Here is a 27,563-nt window from a genome sequence, read left to right on the forward strand (position 1 = left end):
CTAAGTGTTTTCACTTCATGAGTCATTTAGCAATTATTTATGGATTTCATTGAACTGACCTAGATTTAGAACTCTGGAGGTTAAGACCTCCATGCCTATTGCCGCAGACCTCGGCCCTACCTCCTTAGCTCTTTGGGTGCTGTGGACCTCTAACTTAATTTGAAAAGCTCAGTGTTTTTTTTCATCAGAAATCGGTGTTCTGCTGTGGCTGACAATTCATTGTCTCCTAGACAACTTTGAGTTGGGATAACAAATTAGAGTTTGGGATACGTTAGAGATGATAAATGTGACTTCCTTAAAGGGAAATCCATTTGTTTTGGTTAGTGTTTCTGTGATTAATTACTTGCCAGATTAAATTGCTCCATAAAAATGCATAGTATTTTATTCGATTGCTCTTCATGATGATTAATTAGGCCATACTGTTGCTTTGTATGTTAATTATGCTTTTTTCCCCCTTTTCTCTAGTTTAATACAACCTTTAATTGACAGACTTTAGGACAGGATACAGCCTGTTTTAGGTGTAAGAAAGCCCAGTATTGCTTTTAAACTGGTGTTAGGGAGTAACGCTTTAATTTTTTTTTTTTTTTGGTACCGGGGATCGAACTTGGGTCCTTGCACCTGCGCAGCAGGTGGCGAAACCACCGAGCTAAATCCCTGGCCTGCACTTTAAATTTTTTGAGTGTACTCTCTGTTGGTCTTTGGCTATATCCGTGATTTCCAAAAAATACATTATTTGCCAGTGAGTTGGGGAAAGCTCAATTGGTTTTCCTGTAGCTATTAGAAATGATAAACGAAGGGCCAGGGATGTAGCTCAGCGACACCATGCCTGCCTGACAAGCTCAAGGTCCTGAGTTTGATCCCTGGTACCAGGGGGGAAAAAAAAGAAATGATAAACTGAAGATTACTGACTTAATTGAAAATTGATTAATTAGAATGTAGGGAAAATCTATTGATGCAAAATGAGCTGTATATTGTGTGTAAACTTAAATGGTTGAGTGTGTGGGGGTTGGGAAAGAGTATTGTTTCCTGGGATACTGCATCAGGCATATTTGGCATTTTTATTAATGATTTAGGTCTACAAGTAAACAGTGTTAATGAAGTTTGTAATTGCTAGATCTGGAGATGTTTCCTACACCCAGGAGGGCACAGATGGGATACAAATGGACAAGGAAGAGAACCTTCACAGGAAATAACCCTGCTATTTCCTTGGGAAAATATACTTCTGCTGTATAGAAATAGCATGAAAAGAATCAGGCTATTATTTTCCAAAGTAGATCTTCCATCACTCCACTCTTGAGTACTTACCCAAGTGAAATGAAAACTTGTCTTAGGCAAGTGTTTGTGGTAGGTTTATTCCCATATACTGTCAAAACTGGAGAGAACCCACCTATCTCCAGCTGAGGAACAGATGAACTCTGACATGCGTATATTACTGAAGTACTACTTAGCAATGAAAAGGAGCAAACTACTGATAAATGCAGCAGCATGAATACATCCTGTTGCATAATGAAAGTCACGACCCAGGTGCCAGTGAACCGCAGGCACTAAGCTATTGCAGAGAGCCACTGGGCCTCTGCCTCCCTCCCCATGTCTTCAGTGATCTGCACTGAGTGTGGATAGTGCTTGTTCCTCATATTCACCTTGAAGCACCTCCCTGAATCCCTAAAAATAGCCTGGGGGGGGCAGTGATGTAATGGTAGCTTATTGCATTACTTCAGCAATAACATTGAATATAGCCCTGTGGCAGCAACTTACTACACTAACTGCTGACTGGCTTGAGTGGGTGTGTGGCCATTGCTCTGGCCCAGCCTGGTGTATCACACCTTGCAGGTTGCTGACTCCTGAGTCAGGTGCCGAGCACATATCTCTGGGTCTTTCAGTGCTTCCCACTGAGTGACTCAGCACTGGATGACCTTAAGAGGTGATGTGCCTCCCAGTCAGCACCCAGTCTGTTAAAACCACATGTTGACTTGTATCCTCATTTAGAAAGGTGTGATGAATAATGTACATACACTAGATGAGTCTACAGTTGGACAAGGATTCTAGTCCTTTTGTTCAGGGTTGAACTAAACTGACTTAATCAGAAATAGAACTTTCTCAAATAGCTGTATACATTCAATAGTGTATTATTTTCTCATCCTGATTTAGCATGTTCACTGATACTTACAGGGTCGAACAAGTAGTAATTAAAAAGCTGTAATTAGCCTTGCAGAAATGATAAGTTTTAGTAGGGAAAGAAATTATGACATTTTAAATTTTTGACTGGGTAAAAATAAGTAATAATAAAACACTATGAGATAAAAGCTTATGTAGGCATTATATCGTATCTTGATCCTGTCTTTGTCCCTTCAGCCCAAAAGGGATTAATAGTGCAAACATAACAGTACTCCATCTAGCTCGGAAGTAAAGGCCCATCTTGGCTAAGCCTTAATTATTTATTAATTATTTATTGTGCATTTCCTGCACACCTAACCCTATGTCCTTAGCATCTGATCTATATTGATAATACCACATGGCAAGATTTTATAGGATCAAATGCCATTGCAATTTAGACTGGAGGAACAGCCAAATGCTAGGATGTAATCCTGCTATACCCAAGATAGAATGTGACCAGGATAGCTGTCTTCCCATTATAGCTCCTTTGAAAAGCTCCAAGAGATGACAGACTAATGCTTACCACCGCTTGCTTCTGAAGAGTCTCTAAGTATCTGCTCCTTTCTTTGCAGTCATGACAGATCCAGGAAGGCAGAGGCCACTTGAAACACTAAATCAAATAGGTCTGCTGAGGACTTTACCCACTAGAGGCTGGTAGGCACGCTTCCTTCAGGCTATCTTTCCAACGGGTTACTCCCAGAGCAAGAATTCCTTTTCTTTTTAAACCCTCTGTCTTAGGTATCCTTCCAGATATAATGTGTACATCTGGAAATGTGTTTTATTTGTATTTATCAGTCATCTGGGAAATGCAAAGTCCAATATCTATTCCTGATAAAAAGCATTTTAGGATACCAGGAAGGGAGTTTCTTCAACCTGATAAAGGGCATATATGAAAACTACAAGGTGTAGTACTTTTCTTATTTTTTTTGGTACTGGGGATCGAACTTGGGACCTCGTGCTTGCCAGGCAGGCGTGGTGCCACTGAGCTACATCCCCGGCCTCTCTACAAGGTATAATACTTACTATGGTGAAGACTGAATGTTTTTCCCTAAGGTCAGGGACAAGATGGATGTTCACTCTCACCACTTCTGTTTAGTATTATGCTGGAGATAACCTCAGACAAGAAAAATAAGTAAAAGACATGTAGCTCAGAAAGAGATGTAAACCGTGTTTACTTTCAGGCAACATGGTTATGTAGAAGACCCGATGGACTTTATATAAAAAAGCTATTAACCGGGGATTTAGCTCAGTGGTTCCAGTGCCTGCCTCGCAATCACAAGGTTCTGAGTTCGATCCCTGGTACCAAAAAATAAAAATAAAAAAGCTATTAAAGGAAATGCATTTGACAAGGTTGTGGGTTTCAAGTTTGGTGTACGGAAATCAATTGTATTTGCAAGTATGCTCTAGTCTTTTTCTTTTTTTTGCGGTACTGGGGATCAAACGCGGGACCTTGTGCTTGCCAGGTGGGCACGGTGCCTCTGAGCTAAATCCCCAGCCCCTAGCCCTATTTTTTTTTTTTCTGGTACCAGGGATCGAACTTGGGTCCTTATGCTTGCACAGCAGGCGACAAAACCACTAAGCTAAATCCCCGCCCCCCCAGCCCTATTTTTAATAGCAAAGAATTATAAACTTGTGCCTATAGACAGCCTACAGAGTATCTATAAATTATCTGAAATTATACCCGAAACTCTGTATACACTCATTTTCTGAGGACTGGATCTATAACTTTTATCAGATGCTCATTCATTATATACCCTCCAAAAGAACCACTGTACTTATTGTTTGTAGAAATGTATTTAGGCATGATCTTGTCTTGACTGAATGGTAAGGGAAATCACCCCTCTTGTTTTGAGACAAGGTCTTGCTATGTAGTTCAGGCTGCAGTTCAGGTTGGCTTTGAACTCACTCTATAGCCCAGGCTGGCCTCTAGCTTGTGGCAATCCTTCTGCCTCAGCTTCCTGAGTTCTGGGATTACAGGCATGCGCTACCACGCCCATCACCCCTCTTTTATTTAACCTTAAGATTTTAGGCTCTTGCTTTAAGAGTTCAGAATATAGATGGTGAAGACACAATCTGAATGCTGACTTTAGCATTTATTCTGCATTTAAATTGACTAGATTATCAAACAGTGGATGTTAGAACAGAAGTTTGTTCTCTCTTGGTAGTAACTTCAAGGAATGAGGCTCAGTTTGATTCTAACTCTTCCCTTCTACTGTCAGAAGTGGGCAAACATAGTATTTATTCACCAAAGACTAGGCATTTTGAAGAAAAATTCAACCTCTGCTATTTTTAACTTACTCAGGGCTTCATCACTGTACTGATTTCCTACTTTGAAGTTTAGGCTACAGCAAGGCCCCTGGAAAAATACCAGGCAAGACATTTGCAACAATATCTAGATAGCATTGTCCAATAGAAATAAATTTTGAGTCACATACAACTTCATTTTTTAATAGGTGAAATCAATTTTAATAGTTATTTAATCTATAATACCCCGTCTTAGCATTCTAACATAGAATCAATACAAAAAATTACTAATTAGATATTTACATGTCTTTTTTGGCATCACATCTTTGAAGTCAAGTGGGTATTTTACACTTACAGTACATCTCAATTCAGATGATAAATTTTTATTAGAAATATTTAATTCATATATAGGTTTCATAAAAATTAACAATTGAAAAAGAATAATATACCCAAGTTATTCTAAACATACTTTAAAGATTTCTGGTAAGCTGCATTGAATACCTAAAAACATTTCCCTTTATAATTTGCATCTGTATTGATAAAACTGATTTATGTTTTGTTTTGTTTTGTTTTTTTGCAGTACTGGGGATCAAACGCAATACCTTGCGCTTGCAAGGCAGGCATGGTGCCACTGAGCTAAATCCCCGGTCCTGATTTTTGTATTTCTTAACAATTCATTTGACTTCAAAGTTAGGGCATATTTATTTCAAAGCCACATCTTTCCACATTAAGTAAATTCACTAATTCTTTTGTCAACATCAAATTCAGAGAGATAGAACATAAATCCTAAAGCGACTCTAAATTTATCAGTATCAAGAAAGCATTTTTTGGGCCGGGGATTTAGCTCAGTGGTTCCACCGCCTGCCTCACAAGCAGAAGGACCCGAGTTCGATCCCCGGTACCAAAAACAAAAAAAAAAAGAAAGCATTTTTCAAATTTTTCCGGTAATTTTTGCAGTAGTTAGTTGACATTGTACTGTCAATGACAATTAAATCTCCTGCATATTGAGTTACAAAGAAAGTTGTATTATGATTAATATTATGAAAAGCTTCAATTTCAGTATAAATAACTGCCCAGTGAGGTTACTCCTTACTTTGTTAAACTAGAAATAAAATTTAATTATAATTAAAACAATAATAAGTGTTTTAGTTTAACCACCAGTTTTGAATTGTGTGAGGATCACTTGTAGCTCAGTGGTTATTAACTGATGCGGTTTTGGCCTCCAGTGGACTTGAGGGATGTGCTGATCAGCGCAGCATGGGGTGGAGGGTATGCATCGTGCAGGTAGGGCCAGGAAGGCTTCTAAGCATTCTACAGTGCCTAGAGCAGCCTCAACAGATTGCCCAGCCAGATGTCGGTAGTGCTGAGGTTGAGAAAGCCTAATGTAATGCCTGCTGCTACATAACATGTTAAATGGGTGCATGACCTCCTTAAATCCATATGTGGAAAGTCATTGGAACTGAATCAATCCATTGATTTCAACTAGCTTGGTGGCAGGTTTATGTGGAATATTAGAAACACACAATTGCCTGACACATATACTGTCATACAGCAGTAATATCTCATGCACTGCAATGGATAAAGTAACATGTAGTCCTGCTAAAACAAAGTTCTATTTAATGAAATAATACTTTATACTGCTTCAGTTTTTTTTTGTACCAGGGATTGAACTCGGGACCTTGCGCTTGCGAGGCAGGTGCTGGAACTGCTGGGCTAAATCCCTGGCCCTATACTGCTTCAGTTTTTTGAAATCGAAATTACTTTAGGCTCAGGGTGTAGCTCAGTACACTGCTTGCCTCACGTGTACAAGGTCCTGGGTGTGGTCCTCAGCTCAGTAGCTACATGTGGCTGGCTGTGGAACAAGGCTGAAGAAGATTGGACAAAATGGGCTGGCTAAAGACGTCGTTACTTTGTTGGGCAGGGTAGGGGATACTGAACTCCTTAATCATTTAGTGTTTAAAGTGTAGCATATGAGACTGGTTTAGCCTGATTTCCCTAGCCACTATTTCTGTCTGCTTGATTTATAGAAATGAAGAAATCAACACATTATGTATTTTATTTTACTTTTTATTTATTTTTGTGTGTGATATAGGGCTTTCATACCGAGCCACACCGCCAGCATCTTTAATATTTTATTTTGAACAGGGTCTGGTGAAGTTGCCCCAATTAGGTTCAAATTTGCAATCCTCCTGCCTCAGCCTCTTGGAGTGCTGGTGTTACAGGTGTGCACCGACATGCCTGGCTCAACACGTTGTTTTATTAGAATAAAATTCTGAGGAGTTTTTTGTTTCACTTTGTATTTTGTTTTTGTGGTACTTGGGATTGAACTCAGGACCTTGGCAGTGAGTTGTAACCCCAGCCCCCACTGCCTTTTGTGAAGGGATCTTGCTAAATTGCCCAGGCTGGCTTGATCTTGTGACCCTTCTGCCTCAGCCACCCAGAGTGCTGGGATTACAGACATGCATTGCCATGCCTGGCTTAACTCTGGGTTTTTACCCTTGCACTTTCCAAGGTCAGTCAGTTACTGTTGAAAAACAGGCCAGTGACTAGTGGCATAGTAACTTCCCAATTATTTCTTTACACCACTAGGGTGAAATGGCAAGATCAAAAATGTTGCTTCAGTTCCTAGGCTTCATTTTCTTTGATGAAATTAGGAAAAGAATGGAGAAGTATTTACCACAGCTGGGCATGGTGTCACACCTGCACGAGTTTGAGGCCAGCCTGGGCAACATAGCAAGCCTCATTTCAAACAAAAGTATTTCCCATAACTTTTCAGTAAGTACTTTCTTTTTCCTTAAAAAGCATCCATCTGTAAATCTAGAAGACAAGCAGTTCAAAATACAGCATATTATAGAAATATTTAAGTGTATCTGAATAGGGTACTTTGAGGAACCAAGTCTTATTTCCTTTGTCAAACTGGATGTCACATCTTCTCTTTGGAAGACATTTAAAACATAGCTTGGTAGCTCTCTGGGGTCTGGTGTTATGAAACTGTCTTCTTTCATCCCTGCTTGTTCCACCGTAACCTGGAGGTGTTAGTCTAGACAGGCAGAAAGTCAGATACAGAATTAGTTCAGGGGGGTACCTGTGTCATGGGGCATGTAAGGTTTTTTTCCCCCTGACAAAAATAGTAGTGTTAACTGATAGAAAATACTGTTCTTTTTTTATTTTGTCCATAACTGTTTTGAATCTATGTCTGGTTGTTTGTCGCTCCCTCGGAAACAAGCCTCACCACTTTTATTATCAGCATGATCTTGCCTCTTGAACTTCATATACTGCATAATTTCACAATACCCCATAATTGACATTTTGAATAAAAGTCATTATTGCCCTTTCCCCCACCATTTAAGAAAGTTTTCCTTGCTAGGCATGGTGGCCAGCACTTGAGGGGCTGAAGCAGGCATATTGCCAGCCTGGGCAACATACCAGGTTCAAGATCAACCCTGTATCAAGGGAAAAAAGTGGGGGCAGGGGAAGCAGAAGAAGGTTGTCCTCCAGAATTCACGATGTCAGTTAATGATGCTGTTGTCTGTTCAGTTGCTAAAGTAGAAATCTCAGTGTTTCTTTAGATTCTTCTTTCTCCATCATCCACACCATCCATAGATTTTTTTCAGGTCTGCTTTATAAATATTCCCCCAAGTAAAAATTTCCATTTCTACAGCCCTTACTTTAGTTCAAGGCCTCATAATCTTTCATATTATAAGACTCTTGTAACTGTTGTTCTCCTCCTCCTTCCTCTCTCTTTCCCCCTCTCTCCCCTCCCCCTCCTCGCCCTTCTTTCTGCTGCTATGCTCAGGACTGAACTCAGCCCCTATACACTGAGCTAAATGCCCAGGCCTTTGTAATTTGTTTGTTTGTTTGGTACCAGGGATCAAACTCAGGACCTTGCACTTGCAAGGCAGTCACAGTGCCACTGAGCTAAATCCCTGGCCCCTTTATAAAATTTTTAAACCAGGATCTCACTAAATTATCCAGGCTGAGCTCAAATTTGGATCCTACTGCCTCAGCCTTCCAGAGTTCCAGGACTACAAGTGTGCACCACCACATCTAGCTTCCTGACCATTCTTTCTGCCTTCAGACTTTTTCCCCTTGTAGCAGCCATTATTCACTTTATTCAGCTACTGTAGTTGGGTTTCAGAAATGCAGATCTTTACAGTGCTAGAGGGAATATAAGTTGGCAGCCTCACTTTAAGGGCAGTTGGGCAGTTTCTAGGTATATTTTCTTGAGAAACTTTCCAAAACAAGGATGTATAAATAAGAACATTTTCTGCAGTATTGTTTACATTTCTGTCAACAGAATGGATTACAGTATATTTATACAATGGAGTATTATATTATGCTAAAAAATGAACTAGAGCTATATGAGTCACAAATGTAATAGTGAGTAAAATAGCAAGATGCAGAATGTAAGATAATCTACATAAAGTTTAAAAACACAAAAATTGTGTATGTTATTTCGAGACACATATTTAATAAAAATAAAGCTGTGTATAAGAATAATAAATACAAAATTCAGTAGAGTGTTTATCTCTGGTAAGTGAGACAGCTATGTAATCAAAAAGGAGTACATGAGCCAGGAATGGTGGTGCGCAGCTATAATCCCAGGACTCTGGGAGGCTGAAGCAGGAGGATCACAAGTTCAAACCCAGCTTGGACACCTTAGTGAGACCCTGCCTCAGAACAAAAAATAAAAGAGGGCTGGGAATGTACCTCAGTGTGAAGGCTCTGGGTTCAGTCCCCAGTACAGAAAAAAAACTGAGAAAGGTGCACACATGCAGGGTTTGAAAGGTGGGTGTAATGATTCTTTCAGTTGAATGATAGGTGAGCCTTGGACTATGTAGCCCAGGCTGGCCTTGAACTTGCAGGAGTCCTCCTGCCTCAGCCTCCAGTATGCTGGAATTATAGATGTGCACCATGCCCAACTCAGAATATTCTTTTCTGTGTGATTTGTACATCTGAAATATTCTTTTAGGAAAACCACAGGTTTTAAATCTTACACCATTTCCTGTCACTGTTAGGGATAAGATAGTGTCCAAACTTTTCCATGTGACAACTTGATCCTAGCCTTGCTTGCTGGCTGTCTTAGTTACTTTCTCATTGCTGAGACACAATACTCAACACCCACAAGTTAAAGGACAAAGGGTTTATTTTAGCTCACAGTTTGTAGACCGTAATTGGCTGGGTCCAAGGCAGAGACGCATTGGAGAGGAGAAACAGCTCATGGCAGGGCAGCAGGAAGCAGCAAGAGATCAATTAAAGAGAAGGGATATAGGGCCGGGGATTTAGCTCAGTGGTTCTGCCTCCTGCCTTGCAAGCGCAAGGTCCTGAGTTTGATCCCTGGTTCCAAAAGAAAAAAGAGAAGGAATATATACCCTCCAGGCCACACCCCCAGTGACCCACCTCCTCCCACCAGGCTTCACCTCTCAGCATCACACCCAGCCATAAATCCATCAGTGGACTAACCCACTGATGAGTGTCACACCTCCATGATCCAGTCACCTCCCAAAAGCCCCACCTATGAGTGTATGAGACTTTGCGGGGATGACTAGATATAAACCATAAGACTGGCCAAATTAGGCCTGGCCAGAGAGTCTCAAATTTCATACTCCTTTGTCTTCCCATTCTGCTATGTATGTTTGAAAATTTAGCTCATATATAACCTTCCTTGAAATCTTCTGGATTCGTTGAGGCAGAATGATTCACACCTGCATTGCCACAGGACTTTATGTTTCTCTCTCTCTTTTTTTTTTTTTTTTGCTACGAGGGATCGAACTCAGGACCTTGCGCTTGTGAGGCAGGCAGCAGAACCACTGAGCTAAATCCCTGCCCCTTTATGTTTCTTTCTTAAATTGTTTTATCATATTATGGGACATTTGTTTGCATGTCTATCACAAATGATAAGCTCCTAAGGACAGGGACCATGTTTGTTTTGTTTTACTTCTGTAATCTCTGCCCCTGGTGTAGTGCGGTATAGTACCATAAATGTTGAGTGATTGAGTGGTTAGCTGGAATGAATGAATGACTTTATCTTCTTAGACCTTTATATTACCATCACTGTCTTCCAGAACCATTGCCTGACCTGAGGCCCTGAGCTAGGAATGTGGATATTAAGATGTATAAGAAGTGCTTGTACACCTCCCCTCACTTATACTACTCAGATGCGTGTGCTGAGCCACATAAATCTGCTGTCAGGTCTTAACACAGACTTCACAACTCCTAGATTAACCTAATAGAGCCAGAAGTATGCTTTGGAATTGTTACCAGAGTCGAGATAAACTGAATTGTTTATCCCAACATAGTTCCTGGTTTACTGACTTCCAATTCCCTACAGAATAACAACAGGATAGCCAAAAGGTTTTAATTATCCAAAATAGGGCTTTGAGACAACTAAAGCCACTTTGAAGTGAATTGCTGATAGCATTAAGCATTTTTTTTCTTTTTTAAGTAAACAAGTCAGGGGAATTAATACTACTTTTACCTTTGCAGATTTACTGAATTATAAGTGATTTTAAGGATACCTTAAAAAACCTTCTAGTTGGCTGAGTGGTGGGTTGCTATTGTTTATGTAAGCTTGGGACCCTGCAGAAGGGCCCTGTATGTGCTGATAGTGTTTTCACATGCTGCTGATGGAGGTGTCTAGGCTGTCTGTGGAGTTAAAGGTTCTCTTTTGTGTTTCTCACTGAGAACCTTCCCAAATGTGTATTATTATCTTATAAGCCCGAAGAGACCACAGGAACTTATAAATACCCAGCAGCTGCAAAGCAGAGCCATTTAGTCTGCATTGTTGTTTGGTGGTGATCAGAGACTTGAGCATGGCTGTCATTGAGGCAGCTGCATGGCCAGCTGGAAACGGCGGCCCAGCACAGCTGAGGCCCCTCCCTGCCCTTGGCAGAAAGGCCTGCCTTCAGCTGAGGCGGCTGCTTCAGCTGTGCCTTGAGTCTAGTGGAGAGGAGCTATGCAGCCTGGCTTGGGCTGTCTCTAGCAGCCACGCTGAATAAACAGGACTCGATGGCAAAGTTTTATGGCTTTCACAAAAGTTGTCCTCCATTTCGCCAGAAAAAAAAATAAGATGAGATACCAGGGACCCCTGCAGAGGATCCCAATCTCCTGTTTGGTGCTATGACTCAAGGCAAGAAGAAAGACTCAGAGACAGAGTCAGAGTGAAACGGGGACCAGGGATGGTCAGAGCTGAATGAGCAGCAAAGACCCCGAACAGCCAGAACTGCTGATACTTACTGGTTACACAATTGCTCATTAAATCGGGGTGAAGGGGTACATGTGGTTGCTAGGGATAAGTTGCTGATGCAGGCAAGGCTTGTAAATGAAGGGACAAAGTATTCTTGCATGAGGAATAGAATAGACCAGAAATAGGTTGTGGCTAGGAAGGAGGTATAACTTTACTAGAAAAATGTGGCTGTTTATTGAATTCTTGGACTTAATTTAACTAGTAAGCCTTCTTTTGTACAATTGATAAGAAGTGGGTATCAGTCTTCATCCCCGTAAGAAAATGTGCCATATAATTACAGTATGTGATTAAAGTAATTGATATTTCAGACTGTTCCTTCAGAATGCCTTCCCCAAGCCCCCAGGTTGGGCCAAGTGCCCTTTGTTTATTCTTTGTCTTAGTCCTTACCACATCATGATGCAACTGTGTCTGTGGTATGTGTCTCTTCCACTTAACTGTATGCTCTCTGCTATCTGGGATCATATTTTATTCATCTCCCCATTGCCTAGTGTAGTGCCTGCCCATGGCAGGTATTTAGATGTTTGTCAAACTGAATTGTCAAGAGTTAGGTGGTGCTGGCCAGCCCTTCACTGCAGATACCGTATGACATTCTTCTAGCTACAGATTATTCTTTGACCATGTGAGAAGGAAGTCATTTTGCATAATAAGGGAGGAGAAGAAAATACAAATATCTGTCTAACATGGTGTTTAAGCTGAGCAAGGTGGTGCACATCTGTAATCCCAGCACTCTGTTAGGCCGAGGCAGGAGGATCACAAATTCAAGCCCACCCTGGACAACTCAGGAACTTAGCAAGACCTTGTATCAAAAAAATAAGAGGGAGGGAATGTAAATAAATGTGAAGGCCCTGGGTTCAATCCACAATGCTGCAAATAAATAAATAGGCCTTTATAGGATAAGCAGTGTTCTGTAATCACTTTAAAGTTCTCCTTTTGTAGCACCACTTTTTCAGGTGAGCGAAAAGCTTATTCCTCTTCCTGGTATATTGGAGAGAATACAGCTAATAATCTCTTGGTGAACACAAAAAAACTACATCCAGCCTCCCGTACAGTCTGCCAGAGCCCACCCCCTCACTCTCCACATGGGGTTCATTTTGTTAGGCTGGAATTTCAGATTCTCCCCTAAAGACCTTCATCTTGTTGCACTATATTATGATGAATGTTTGGAGCTGGCGCTCGCCCCCTGCTCTGCTAGCTATTATTGGAAGTGCTGTCAAAGAGTCAGGCCCAAGCTTATGGCTCCCATAAAGTCCTCTCCTGGGCAGAGCTGCTGGTTCTGAGGAGGAGTCCTCAAGTTTGCCCTCCTTCCCCTCTCACTGCTCTTGAATGGAAGGGAACTAACTGCAGGCTCTGTAGCAAACAGAGATGTGGGAGCCACACAGCTGCCCGTCACTTCCACCCCAGCTTTTGCTCCTGTTCTAGGCCTGGAGAGCAGTGCCCATGCAGATTCAGGAGATGAGACCTTTAGCATCAGTTCCATCTGAAACCCAGCCTGTGGCATTTCTTCAGTGGCTGGTCTGTCTCCCAGCAAAAAGAGCTGGGGGGTGTAGCTCAGTGCAAAAGCCCCATGGTCAGTCCTCAGTACTTAAAAAATAGAAAGTTTTGGGCCGGGGATTTAGCTCAGTGGTTCCGGCGCCTGCCGCTCAAGCACAAGGTCCTGAGTTCAATCCCTGGTACCAAAAAATAAAAATAAAAAATAAAAATAAATGAAAGTTTTTGTGGCCAGGGATTTAGCTCAGTGGTTTTGCCGCCTGCCCCCCAAGTGCAAGGACCCAAGTGCAAGGACCCAAGTTCGATCCCTGGTACCAAAAAAAAAAAAAAGTTTTCAATTTGTCTCCACAGCCTCTCTTACAGTCTTTCCCTTGTGAGGGTTTCTGTTGAATAAAAGTGTTTTCACTAAGTGGTTGGCATTTAGTCATTTGGGGCTTTCATTTTGGTCTCAGAATTATTGAAATGAGTCTGAGTATGTTGGCGCATGCCTGTAGTCCCTGCACTTGGAAGGCTGAGGCAAGAGGGTCACTGAGAATTCTGTGCCAGCCTGGGCTACACAGTGAGTTCAAGGCCAGCCTGAACTACATAGCGAAACCCTGTCACAAAAGACAAAAAAGAATTGTCATTGAATTATTTGCAGAAAGAAATAGGATGCTCAGGTTCCATTTGTCTTAGGATGAACATCCATCTTGTCTAGCAAACAGTGAGTTATTGTTAAATAACAGATACTAATAAGGTTGTTGAGAAAATCTGTCCCCTTCGGTGCTAACAAATAAAGCTGATACTGAGGCTGCTGTTCATATTGGAAAAGCAGCACTCCTCAGTATTTCTTTTCCTGAGGAGAAAGCATATTGTAGTGAGATTTTAATTTTTTTTCCTTTTGAGAGAGATAGGCTGTCAACTACACTTGGCGCAATGCTTGTTTATTCTTTATTTAATTCTCAGTTTCCTAAACAAGCCCATGCTCCTTACCTTCCTAACAGACCTGCTACCCAGCTCTCCTACTTATTCCCATACCCACCTGATACCTCTGGGCCCCTCTCTCAAGTCAGCCCCACTCCTGCCTCATAGCCGCATCCAGGCTTCCTGCTGGAAGCCACTGTGTCGGGTCTCTGAAGAAGGATTACGTCCCCGCCAGAGCAAGTAAATGCGGGCTGCTTCAGAGCCGACAGGAAGGGCAGCGCTCCCTGTCAGTGTGCTGGTGAGTAGCCAGGCTGCGCAATGCCAGTCTCGGAGCTTAGCACCTGCAGGCTCAGGGCTGACTGTGTGGAATAAGATTCACCTCTGTTCACTTAACTGATAGAGGCTTTATGGTAAGTGTTCATTTGCTAATTGCTTTGGTAATCTCGCCGATTGCCTTTCCTGAGGTGCTCTCAAGGTCCGCTGGGATGGTGGATAAAACTTTTTCCATGTCTTTTAACTTCATTCCTGTTTTAGAGTACTAACCAGTGGTGATCCATATGGCCCACCATCCCATCTCCCCTGGAATGAATGTCAGGACCATTCCTGTCTAAGATGAGATCCAGCTGGGCGTGATGGTGCACACCTGTGATCCTAGTGCTCCGAGGCTGAGGCAGGCGGATGGCCTCAAGATCAAGGCCAGCCTGGGCTACAGAGCAAGACCCTGCCACAAAATAAAACAAAACAAAACAAAAGGGCAGGATAGGATCCACATGGGCCACCCTAGGCCACTCAGAACTCTTGGCCTTCCTCTGCACGTGTGAGGTAGACAGGGCTCTTCTCATTTGGTGTGGTACCCGTATGACTCCTTTTCTCTTAACTGGTATAGGATTCCCGGAATATTTCCTGCCCTCCCCAGTCTAACATGTGATCCACTATTGCCTCTATTGTTTTTTCTTTGTGCTATTTTGGTTTGGTTTGGGTTTTTTGCCTCTATTTCTTTAAGTGATAGGAAAAGAAGCTTAATTGTTCATTTTTCTGCCCCCTCCATGCTTAAAAATTAAATGTATTCTAGGGCCAGGGATTTAGCCCAGTGGTTCTGATGCCTGGCTCACAAGTGCAAGGTCCCGAGTTCGATCCCTGGTACCAAAGAAAAAAAAAAAATTTAAACATACTATTGGCTAATGAGAATGAGGTATAATTTAAATATTTCAAGTTTTTTCTCATGCCAGTTTTAAAGAAAGTTTTCAAGTCAGTTAAGAAATTGGAATATTATCCATTAACTAAAATTGGATCATTTCTTGGGATTTTAAGCTGATCTCCACTGCTTTAGAATTCCTCCTAGATATGTGTTAGGATTTTCTTCTGTCATGAATAAGATCAAAGAAATTTAATACACAATTTTACACAGCCTGTTTTCTTCCTTTATATTCAGGAAGTGTTTCTGAGAATGTAGACCCTGCTGTGGAGATAGGAAATCCGGGACCAAACCAGTCCAAAAGGTTTTCATTCTGTAGACATACCTACAGGGAATGCATTAAGCAGTACCTTTTAGGGAACTGCAGATGATCCCTTTGACTTTGGAGGTTCTTGCAGCTCTATGCTTCAGTCTCCGTTTACACAGTGGTTATAGAAATTGAAAAAATGTGAGGCTAGTGTCTGAAGTAGGAAGTTCTGTTGCCTGTTAATGGCAGTGCAAGAACATATAGCCTGTATATAAAGCCTGTGGCTTCTTACGTTGCTGAAATCTGTGGTATGGGACCACAATAACCAGAAACTAGCTCACTTTAAGCTGGACATAGTGGCATGAGCCTGTAGCCCTAGCCACTTGGGAGGCTGAAGCAGGAAGATACAAAGCAAAGTCGCTATAATCAATTGCTTAAGCCCACATTGGGTAAAGTCTTACATCAGAGTAGAGAGCCCAGACTGCTAAAATGCATAGTTATGCACACAGCTTGAAGAAAAGAAAGCAGCTACCCCTTGTGCCATGTGCCTGTACATTGCTTTTGTTTCATTTTGTTTTTGAGATAGGGTCTCACTATCAAGTCCACAATGGCCTGCCTCTGTCTTAGTTATTTTCTTGTTGCTGAAGTAAAATACCCGACACTCAAAGTTAAAGGAGGAAAGGTTTATTTCAGCTCAGTTTGTAGAAGCTTCAGTTCATAGTTGGGTAGCTCCAAGGTAGGGTGGCCTGGCAGAGGAGAAACAGATCATGGCAGACAGAAGGCAGCAAAGCAACAGCAGCAGCAACCAAGTCTGCATTTATATTTCATACAGGATACCTACCCTTTGGGTGATGGCACCCACATCCAGGGTGGGGCACCCTTAATCCCAGCATCACACACTTAAATCTCACCATCACACATCCCAGATCCAGCCACCTCTGAAAAACCCTACCTATAAAAACATGAGGCTAAAAAAAAAAAAAAAAAAAAACAACAAAACATGAGGCTTTGGGGGAACATGTAGATATAAACCATAACATTCCATCCCTGGTCCCCCCAAAGACTCATACATATCCTCTCTAATAGTTGCTAAAGTCCTAAGAGTTTCGGCATTGCTGAAAAGTCCAAGTCTAAGTCTCTTCTGAGATTTAAGGCAAACTCTTAGCTGTGAGCCCCTGTACAAATGAAAAAAAGTTTTAATACTTCCAGTATACAATGGCATAAGACAGACATTTCCATTTCAAAAGGTACAGAGAGGGGGACAGAAAGGAATGGGAACAAAAGAAGACCAAAATCTAGAAGAGCAAACATTAAATCCTGTACTTCCGTGTCTAGCATCCCTGGCAATCTGTGGTAACATGTGAACTCCAAAGGGCTTGGGTGTCTCTGCCCCTATGGCACTGCTGGTGGTTGTAGCTCCCATGGCTTCTTTCTTGGGCCAGCTTTGCTCACTCTTTGTGGGTCTCCTCAGATGATCCAGACTCTTGGCTTCTCCAACCTTCTGGGGTCTCAACTGCACCTTCAGCTTCACACTCACAGCTTCACACTCCACCCTCTCAGGGCACACTGCCTGGCTTCCCAGGCCTTCTTCTGAAATCTGAGTGGAAGCCTTCCTGACCCCACAACTCTTGCATTCTTCATGTACCTAAAACCAGTATCACATGGTTGATGCTAAAGTCTACCACCAGCTGGAGCAGTAGCCATCCTTCCTTTTCTCTTGGCTGTAGGAGTCAAGTGTCCAGATTGTTGAGCACTAGGAACCAAATCCTGAGGAAAATCTTCCCTAGGCCACCGCCGTTATAGAACATGGTGTTCTAGGGCTCTCTTCTCAAAGCAGAGTCTTTCACCTTTTCAATTTTGAGGCTGCAAAGTGAGAAGTCCTGCTGGTTTTTGTGATGTCCTTGGGCCATCCTTTGTATTGTCCTCTTCCTTCTCAGCAACCAGGTTTTCTTCTGCTCCATCTTTGCAGCCCACAACTTTATCAGACCTTCCCTTGTGGCCAAACTCAAAACATTTTAAATCATTCTTCTGGGCTCTTTGCTCTTGATTCTCAACATAAATCTGGCTAAAAGCCCCCAACAGTAGCCATGCCACTGCCTGAGCATTAGACTGCCTTGAAATTTCTTATGCAAGATTAATTAGTGCTCTGCCTTTAGTCTCAGTCTCAGGCAAACATCTCTGGACAGGAGCAAAATGCAGACAAACTTTCTGCCAAAGTATAACACACATGGTCTGTAGTCCAACAGCTAATTCAGTCCTTCTTCCCAACAGACACCTCCTGAGCCTGGTCTTTACTGGCAGCATTTCTACCAGCATTCTGGCCTTCTGATCTCTGACCAGAATCTCCCATCAAGTACAGCCTAAAGTATTCCAGGGCTGCCTTTTCAGCCAGTATCTCCTAACCTTTCTAAACTCTTCCCATAAGCCAGTTCCAAAGGCTTCTGAACCACACGGTCAGGTACAGTCACAGCAACAACCCCACTCTTGGTACCAAATTCTGTCTTAGTTACTGTTGCTGAGACAAAATACCCTAGATCCAGCTACCTCAGAGAAACCCCACCTATGGACACATGAGTCTTTGAGGGGACATCTAGATACTAGTCATAACAGCCTCAAATTTCCAGTCCTCCTGTCTTGGCCTCTGGAATGCTAGAATTACAGGTGTGTCCCACCACCCCCAGCTAACGTTTCATACATGTTAACCCTCTCCTGTTTCTCTTCAGTTTAATGAATTGTGACTGTCATCTGTTTAATGCCTGAAATGAAAATGTAGTCAGTAGGTGAATAATTTACCTGTTTTAACATGTGTTTCTTAGCCATAAATCAAAAGGAATGCTGAGCAAGATTGTTCCCCAGGTTAAAATACGAAACTCATTAAGGCGTTGTCAGTGATATGCATTCTCTGCCCCACTTCTTTCAACCAACAAATTTCTGTGCACAGATGAATCAGATTCTCTTAAGTAACTTCTTAGCCAGTTTACAAAATTGGATCATATGTTAAAGCAGCAACTAGATGCTTTAGCCAAAGACTCATCCTTCCTGCTGGCTATGGAAATACCTTCAATACCAAGTTTCAGTTCCAGCGACTTTGGTCCTGGGAAGAATGGCCACAGGACAGTAGTATAAGGAGGAGGGTAATTGGCATGAAAGGGTTAAGGCCTGACACTGAGGGATGAGTTAGAGGGATGCTCCAACAGGTCACTTGCTGAAGTTTGGATTAGTTTCAAAGTGAAAAGGTTAGAAGAAATTCTTGAAGTTTTATTTTGTTAAATGTTAATCAGCAGAATCTCTGAGGCTTGTAATGCACTCCTGTTAACAGGCATCAAGGGAAATTGCTTTTTTTGTTGTTGAACTAGATGAGCTGAAGATTCATTGGCTCCATGAGGAAGGAAGCATATTACTGCCTGAAATGGGAGCGGGAGAGGCAATTCTGAAGGTGAAAAGGAATGTTAGTGTAAAATTAAATAACTCAGCCTCAGACGAACCATTTTAACTACTGCCAGGTAACACTCAGGTACACCTTCTCACTGTCTCAGGAGCTAGTGTGTTTGAATGTTTCTCAGGTAAAAGCAATTATGATTATGATGGCTTTGATCCCCAGATAGTTATCTGAGGAAATATTCTGTAATGTATCGCTGGACTGGTCTAGGAAAGGGGAAACTTTTTGTAGGGGACAGGGTCTCGGTATGTAGTCCAGGCTGGCCTTGAACTCAGAGCAATCCTGCCTCACCCTTTCAAGTGCTGGGATTATAGGTGTGTGCCACCATACTTGGCAAAAAGGGGAAACATTAAAAAAATTTTTTTCCTTTAGGGTACATTAGATGGTATTTAGAAAAACAGAGGAAAGTTTTAGAGAAGATATACGCCAGATGAAGAAACGTACTCAGTAGCTAGGTACAGTGGCACACGTCTGTCATCCCAACTAGAGGATTGAAGGTTCAAAGGCCAGGACTGGGCATGGTGGCACAGGGTGGCCATGAGTTCGAGGCCAGCCTGGGGTACATAGTGAGACCCTGTCTCAAAAAAAAAAAAGTTCAAGGTCAGCTTGGGTAACTTAGCAAGACACTGTCTCAAAGTAAAAAGAACTGGGGATGCAGTCAGTCCAGATAGAGCCCTTATCTAGGGAGTGAGAAGTCCTGGTTTCACTTCCCAGTACTGCAAAAAGAAAGAAAGGAAGGGGGGTGGGGTACTCAGGTTGACCACTTGCCCAAGGTCATGCAGCTAATACATGGGGGAATCAGGATCTTAACTCAGGCCGAATAACTCCAAAGCCTCCCCTTTCCACTATATGTACTATATGTACTGTACCACATTGTTGAGGGGGGCAGTGGTATTTTAACTGGACCTAAGGGAATATAAGAGCCAGGCTTCTTAGTGGTAAAGAGAAAAACATTCTTTGTGAAGAAAACCAAGTAAACAACATCAAGAGATCCAGCTGAACATGTTATAGCATACATTTGAACATAGAAGACTATAACTTTACAAGATTGGAGCTTTTTTTTTGGTACCGGGGATTGAACTCAGGTCCTTGCACTTTCAAAACAGGCGGCGTAACCACTTAACCACTGAGCTAAATCCCCGGCCCTAGAGCTTTTTTTAAAATGCAAGTTTGGTAGCCTGATATGAATAACTCTTAAGAATCTGGTCAGTATATACCAGGTTGAATCCACCAGTTATGTATCCTCCTTCACTGGAGTGAGAATGGCAGAAGCTTTTTCTCCTAAACAGCCTTTGCTTTTTTTTCTTTTCTGCCTGAAGGATTTACACAGCAGCCTTTATAGACAGCTTACTTCCTCCAAGTTTCTCAGCAATGAAACAATAACCATGCCCTGGGCTTCTGGATGAAACTATTATGTATTTACTGTTTCGTGAGAGATCTTCAGATACTCTGTCAATGGGCTGAGATTGTAGGACAGTGTGTCTTTGGAAGATTTGCTTTAGACTCATTGGATTTGAGGAAGAATCTCCATTTTCCCTTAAGCTATATTGCCTACATTTTACAGGTAACATTCCTGTGAACACCTTGGTTAAGCTGGGCATTAACTGTGTGTCTCAGCTATCAACTACTACTCAGCACTTGGGAAAAGAGAGCTGCCTGACAAACTCATGAGTCGGAGAGAACAAGTTAAAAATGAAGCAAGAAGTCTCCAGCCTTTTGCCGCTCAGCCTTGCTGTCCCGTCTGTCCAGTTCATTTCGCTTCTGTCAAAGTGACCTTTGTCTTCAGCAGTCGGAAGCTGATAGTAGCATTGGAGGGTGGCCCAGATTCTTGCCCTTACAGGTGCCTTGGGCCTGTGCCTCACTTTGGCTGATTTTAGCATTTTCCCTGCACTATGACATTGTCTATTTCTTTTTTCTCTTTCCCTTTGGGACTTTCTAACTCAGTAGCATTAGGAGGCCCAGTCCCAGTATAAAACACTCCCCCAGTTCTCACCTCATCCTTCCTGCCCCTAAACACAAAACAAACAAAAATGGAGGCTTGCTTGTAGAAGATGTTAGATTACATTAATAAGAAGTAACAGAAAGCTTTCCTGGGCTACATAGTGAGTTCAAAGACAGCCTGAACTACCTGGTGAGACCTTGTCTGAAAATACAAACATAAAAAATGAAACTCTGGACTTTTAGTTTAAGAACTTCATGCATATTACTAGGAGGTAGGGTTGGTTTCCCCTGGCCATGGGCCATCCAATGCTAGTCTCATTCACATCTCTGCTGCCTGTGCTACACCACAGAGCGCTCTCTCTCTCTCTCTCTCTCTCTCTCTCTCTCTCTCTCTCTCTCTCTCTCTCTCTCTCTCTCCCTCTCTCCCTCTCTCCCTCTCTCCCTCTGTCTCCCTCTTCCCTCCTCTCTCTCCTCTCTCTCCTCTCCTCTCTCCTCTCTCTCCTCTCTCCTCTCTCTTTTCTCTCTCCTCTCTGCTCTTCTCTCTCTCTCCTCCTGAACTCTATTGTGATTTACAAAATAGTGGCTCAATGAGCTCTTGCCACCAGCATTACTAGTGTATGTATGATTTAGAAAAATTCTCTTGGAAGCTGGGCAAGGTGGCACAGCTGTAATACCAGCACTCTGGAAGGCTAAGACAGAAGGATTCCAAGTTCAAGTCCAACCTGAGTAATTTGGCAAATAGGAATGACCCTGTCTCAAAGTAATTTTTTAAAAATTTAAAAGGGCTAGGCCTGCATCTCAGTGCAAAGGCCCTGGATTCAATCTCTAGTGCTGCAAAAAAGAAAAAAAAAAAAAGTTCTCTTGGTGATTTAGTACTGTGGGATCTGTGAATTCTGTGTAGAAGTGGCTAGGAAAAGGAGCCTCAGTAACTGCTAGAGTCAAGGCGGCTTTAGTCATTCACATGTAATGCAGTTCACTTACTTAAAGTGTACAAGTTTCTGGGGATTTAGCTCAGTGGTTCCACCACCTGCCTTGCAAGTGGAAGGACCCGAGTTCGATCCCCAGTACCAAAAATTAAATAAAATAAAGTGTACAAGTCATTTTTTTTAGTGTAATCACAAAGTTGTAGAACCATTGCCATATCTAATTTTAGATTATTTTGTCCCTTGGAAAGAAAACCTGTATCCTCTTCTTTGACCTTCCTCCTATCCCTAACCAACCTCTAATCTAAAATTCTTCTCTAAATTAAAATTTCTTCTCTAAAATTTTGGTTATTGTGGAACATTGCTGTACATGGAGTCATGTAATACTTATTTGTGGGGCAGGCATCGGAACCACTGAGCTGAATCCCCAGCACTATACTTATTTGTATTTAGCTTCTTTCACTTAACAGTTTCAGGGTTAATCCATGTTATAGCATGTTTTAGTTTTGTTCTTTGTTAAGACTGTTGTTCTTTATAGCTGTACTGTATTTTGTTTATCTCTTCTTCAGTTAACGAACATTTGGGCAGTTTTCACATTTTGGCTCTTGCTCTGAGCACTTGTGTTCCAATTTTTTTGTGGGCGTATATTCATATGAGTAGACTTTCTGGGTCAGATGATAACTATATGTGACATTTGTGGAACTGCCAAGCCACTTCCAAAAAAGCTGTACCATTTATAACCCAATCAGCAATGCGTGCACATTCCAGGTTCTTCACATTTTTACCCACCCTGCCAGTATCTTTTTGATTATCATTATCCTAGTGGGTATGCAATGGTTATGTCATGGCTTTGATTTGTATTTCTCTAATGGCTAATGATGTCAAGCATCTTTTGGGATTGTTTTATTTTCTTTTGTTTTGGTACCAGGGATGGAACTCGGGTCCTTGCGCTTGCGCAGCAGGTGGCCTGTTTTGTTTTTTGATAGTTTTTGGGTTTTTTTGGGTTCTGGGAATCAAACTTGGGACCTTGCGCTTGCAAGGCAGGCAGCGGAACTACTGAGCTAAATCCCTGGCCCTTGTTTTGTTTTTTGAGTCAGGGTCTTGCTGTGTAGTCCAGGCTGGCCTTGGACTTACTATATAGCCCAGGTTGGCCTCAAACTCACAGTGATCCTCCTGCCTCAGCCTCCAGAGTGCTGGGATTACAGGCATGCACCACCACATTGGGCTTCAAGCATCTTTTCTTTTTTCTTTTCCTTCCTTCCTTCCTCCTCCTCCTCCTTCTTCCTTCTTTGTCTCTGTCATCTTTGTCTTCTTCCTCCTTTTTCTCCTTCTTTTCCTCTTCTCCTCCTCCTTCGTCTTCTTCGTCTCTCCTCCTCTGCCTCCCCCTCCCCCTCCTCCCTTCTTCTTCCTTTGTAGTTCAGGCAGGCTTTGAACTCCCAGTGTAGCCCAGGCTGGCCTCGGCCTCTCAAGTGCTGGTATCGCAGACATGCACCACCACACCCAACTAAGCATGTTTTGATAGCCATTCAAATATTTTGCTCTTTTAAAAATTGGGTTACAGGGGCCAGGAATTTAGCTCAGTGGTTCCGCTGCCTGCCTGGAAAGCACAAGGACCTGAGTTAGATCCCCAGTACAAAAAAAAGGTTATGGGCTGGAGATTTAGCTCAGTGGTGCCATGCCAACTTGGCAAGCACAAGGTCCTGAGTTGGATCCCTGGTACCAAAAAAAAGAAAAGACGTTATCAGAACTCTCCTCTTGCTACTGACCTGTTTCTATCTTATTTGATTTATTCATTCCTTGAATATTTCTGAGCACCAGCACTGTGTGCCAGACATTGTATCTAGGTGTTTGACACTGTTTTACCAGGTTTCTGTTATAATGAATCCTATTACATAAATATTATATATGTATGTATATAAATTAAATAAATATTGCAAGAGCCCTGTAAGGTTTGGTTGCTCTTTGGACAGACATTTACTATGTGACTACAATGTGCTATTCCCAGGTACTATGCTAAGGGCTGAGTTAGGTATTATTATTCCCTCTTTTTCTTCTGGTAAATATACAGCTTGCCAAAAATTAGTCCAAATAGCAAGTGGATTCCAGACCTTTTTTTTTTTTTAGTTTCTGGCTTATAGTTTACCTGTATTAGAGAGAATGGTTCTATATAAATAGTTTTTTATTATCAATAAGCAATAACGGGGCCGGGGATTTAGCTCAGTAGTTCCGTTGCCTGCCCTGCAAGCGCAAGGACCCGAGTTCGATCCCCAGTACCAAAAAAAAAAAAAAAAAGCAATATTAAAACTATTTGTTTGGTTATCGCATGTACACATATGTTTTAATAAACTTTGCAATAATTTTAGATTTATAGAAAAAGTACAGATAATGTACAGTCCCTATATGCCCTCAGCCTACTTTTACTCAGTTTACATTAGCATAGTATATTTATCAACACAAAGAAACTGGCATTAGCCCATTAGCGGGCCTGGTGGTATACACCTATAATCTCAGCATTTGGGAGGCTGAGGCAGGAGGATCACCAGGAGTTCAAGGCCAGCCTGAACTACAAAGTGAGACTTTCTCTCAAAAAAAACAAAGCAAAGCAAAATTAAAAACTGACATTGAAACAGCACAATTTAAGTAGAAACTCCATATTTTTTTTAGATTTTACTAGTTTACACATTAATACCCTTTCTGCTCCAGGACCCCGTCCAGAGCGCCAGACTATGTTTAGTTGTCATCTCCCCAGGGTCCTCTGCTTTGTGACATTTCCTCAAATCTTCTTATTTACGGCTTTTCCATTCTTAAGAAGCACTGATATCCAGTAGAATGTCCCAGTCTTAATTTGTCTGATTCCTTTTTTTTAGGTACTGGGGATCGAACTCAGGACCTTGTGCTTTAGAGGCAGATGCCAGAACCACTGAGCTAAATTCCTGACCCTTTTAGAGTTACAGATTTTTAAAAAACTTTTATTTTATTGGGCTGGAGATTTAGCTCAGTAGTTTCGCTGTGTGCTGCACAAGCACAAGGACCCAAGTTCGATCCCCGGTACCAAAAAATAAAAATTTATTTTATTGGTACATTTTAGGTATACAATATAATGACATTCATCATTGGAAATTTGCACCTTTACATAATCTCTCTTGGTTCTTATTTTTCCCCCTTCCCCTACCCCCCCTTCAAGCCCTCCATCCCTCCCTATTTACAAAGGCTTTGTTTCCAATTTTTCCTTTTCTCATATTAATTCCATTCCCTTCTTTCCTTTCCCCTACTCCTCCCACTTCCCCTTCCCCTTTGCCCCTTTTCTTTCTATTTCACATTATCTATTATACCTTTCAGTCCTTAGGGTTATAGATTTTTTTTTTTTGTACCGCAGATTGAACTCAGGTCCTTGCACTTGTGCAGCAGGTGGTGAAACCACTGAGCTAAATCCCTGGCCCCGGGTTATAGATTTTTGAAGAAAACAAAAGGGAAGTACCCATCTCATGATGTCGTACCAGAGGTTACATGATATTCACATAAAATCACTGGTGATAGCCTTCATCGCCTAGTCAAGGACTTAAATATGAATTTTTTGGGCCAGAGATTTGGCTTAGTGGTTCTGCCACTTGCCTCACGAGCACAAAGACCCGAGTTTGATCCCTGGTACCAAAAAAAAAAAAATTAAATACGAATTGTTAGGTTTCTTTACTTAAAATTACTGTTTTTCTCTTTTGCTACTCTAAGTCACTAAATATAGCCCATCCTTAGTGAGGGTGGGAAATAAACTCCACCTCCTGTGGGAAGGAGTCTCTATACATATTACTTGAAATTGTTACTAAGAGAGATTTGTCTCTTTTCCTCATTTATTTAATCATTTATTTATGTCTGTATGGACTTATGTCAAACCTTGATCTAAAACCTGTGTTGTTTTGCTACACCAGCTAAAATATGACAAGAATGTATATCAAGGCAATGAATGGTTTCAGAGAATCTTATTGATTTCGGAGATTTTGAGGAGGTAGATTTGATAAAATTTGGTGTTCTTGCATGTGAGTGAGTGATGGAGAGGGAGTATTTGAAAATGATATTCATTGATTCGAATGATTGGAGTTAAATTTTTGGTTTGAACCTGTATGCTACCAGGTATGAAGATTGCTTCTGGGCTTTGATGAACCTCAGCTTTTTTTTTTTTTTCTTTTTCTTCTTTTGTATGGAAAGCTTCACGAATTTGCGTGTCATCCTTGCACAGGGGCCATGCTAATCTCTGTATCGTTCCAGTTTTAGTATATGTGCTGCCGAAGCAAGCACAACCTCATCTTCTTTACAGACTGTCAAGCCTACATGTGACCCAGCTCTACCAAGCAGCCCTTTCTTCTGCCAGTCAGGGTAGAGACCACTTCTTTCTGATTGAAAATCCAGGGCCCCCTAGTGGACAACCTCCTGGTCCCGCTGGGAGTCTGAAGGACTTGGCATGGGTTTTGTGCTTGTTTGGGTTTGGGTTTGGTTTGGTTATGGGGTTTTCTGCTTAGTTCATTTGTATAGCAGAGGTGCTTGACACTTATCCCCTCCTTTTCTCTTGTGCTGCTGGGACTGAACCCAGGGTCTTGCATACGCTGAGCAAGTGCTCTCCCACTGGGCTGCATCTCCAGCCCTTGATCCTATTCTCTGTCTGAAAAATTATTAACACCTTCCTGTTTCAGAGTTATCCATTCCTCCCCATTTGTAACCTTCTCATGTTCAGTAAGAGGACAGTGACCCTCTGACAGTCACTCCCACGATCTGGTACTCTGAACCAGAATGTACTCAATCTTATTTTTACTGGGTTACCTTCTAATTTTTTTTGGGGGGGGTACGGGGGATCGAACTTGGGTCATTGCGCTTGTGCAGCAGGCAGCGAAACCACTGAGCTAAATCCATGGCCCTTGGGTTACCACCCTCTTCTTCCATCTGGTACTATATTAATGTTAATTCTTTGTTTCAGAGCCATCATCAACCACTTTAATCCCAAAATTGAGTCCTATGCTGCTGTGAATCACATATCGCAACTGTCAGAGGAGCAGGTAAGCCACTACCCTCCCCAGAGTGACCTAGTTGGCAGCTAGGATCAAACAGTGGCCTTCTCTCTGGTGGCAGGAGAGTTTGTGACTGAGCTTTTGGCAGGGTGGAAGCAAGTCAGGCTACTGAGAGGTACTGGCACAGGATTGTTTATAGTCCTTTGAACAGAGCTACACCTTCTCATCTGGGCCCTCTGAAAGGTGTGTTTAATTATATAGACAATGTGTAGGTGAAAATGGTTCCAGAGTGGGTGATAAGGCATTTCTCTTTAAAGTGTTAGTCAGTCATTTTAATATTTGAAAGTAAAAAATGAGAATTTAGAAATAGAAGAAACTGCCAATTTAAAAAACCCTGAGTTCAGCTTAATTTGAAACTATTTAGCTTGTTAAAATATGAGCCCTCACTGGGACAGAGTCCTTAGTAACTGAGTTCCCTTTGCCTTGAGCAGTTGTTCCTGTGGAGGTATTTCTGTGGTAAGGCTTAACTTGGGGATGCAAATAGGCTTGTCTGTTTGTTTTTCCTGGGTCTGGCCTGATTTCTCTCTTCCTAAAGTGCCTGCACTCAGCTCTGCATTATGTAAAATACAGATAGGTCTTTAGCATGGCATGGGGTTGAATCTAATGTTTTATTCTGAGACACGTGTCCTGTTTTAAAAAGTACAAAACAAAACATTTTGTATGATTGGCTTCCTTCCCATCCTGCTGCCCAGAGGGAGGGGCCAGGGTACAGATTCCAAGCCAGTAAGA

At 41.9% G+C, this 27,563-nt stretch overlaps 1 protein-coding gene and 1 non-coding gene across 11 annotated transcripts in view; one reads left to right on the forward strand and one right to left on the reverse strand.

The window, feature by feature from the left end:
- The window catches only part of Armh3 (armadillo like helical domain containing 3), a 183,381-nt gene that overhangs the window by 120,983 nt on the left and 34,835 nt on the right, over nt 1-27,563 (forward strand). For 9 of the 10 annotated variants that reach the window (XR_015440664.1, XR_015440662.1, XR_015440663.1 and 6 more), the window contains one exon: nt 26,744-26,822. The exons of the other annotated variant lie outside the window; for it this stretch is intronic. Coding sequence is in view for 5 of the 9 variants with exons in the window: in XM_087185784.1 (XP_087041910.1) it covers nt 26,744-26,822 (79 nt within the window). In the remaining 4 variants the exon portion in view is untranslated. The remainder of the gene's footprint in view (nt 1-26,743; nt 26,823-27,563) is intronic. 10 annotated transcript variants of the gene reach the window in all.
- Nucleotides 25,967-26,070, reverse strand: LOC147825497 (U6 spliceosomal RNA). Its single transcript, XR_015440722.1, has one exon. It is a non-coding gene; the product is annotated as a U6 spliceosomal RNA (small nuclear RNA).

Source organism: Heterocephalus glaber, unplaced genomic scaffold (genome assembly GCF_053883595.1).
Source record: "Heterocephalus glaber isolate CG9 unplaced genomic scaffold, H.glaber_assembly_v1.0 deba00001498, whole genome shotgun sequence".
Taxonomy (NCBI): Eukaryota; Metazoa; Chordata; class Mammalia; order Rodentia; family Bathyergidae; genus Heterocephalus; species Heterocephalus glaber.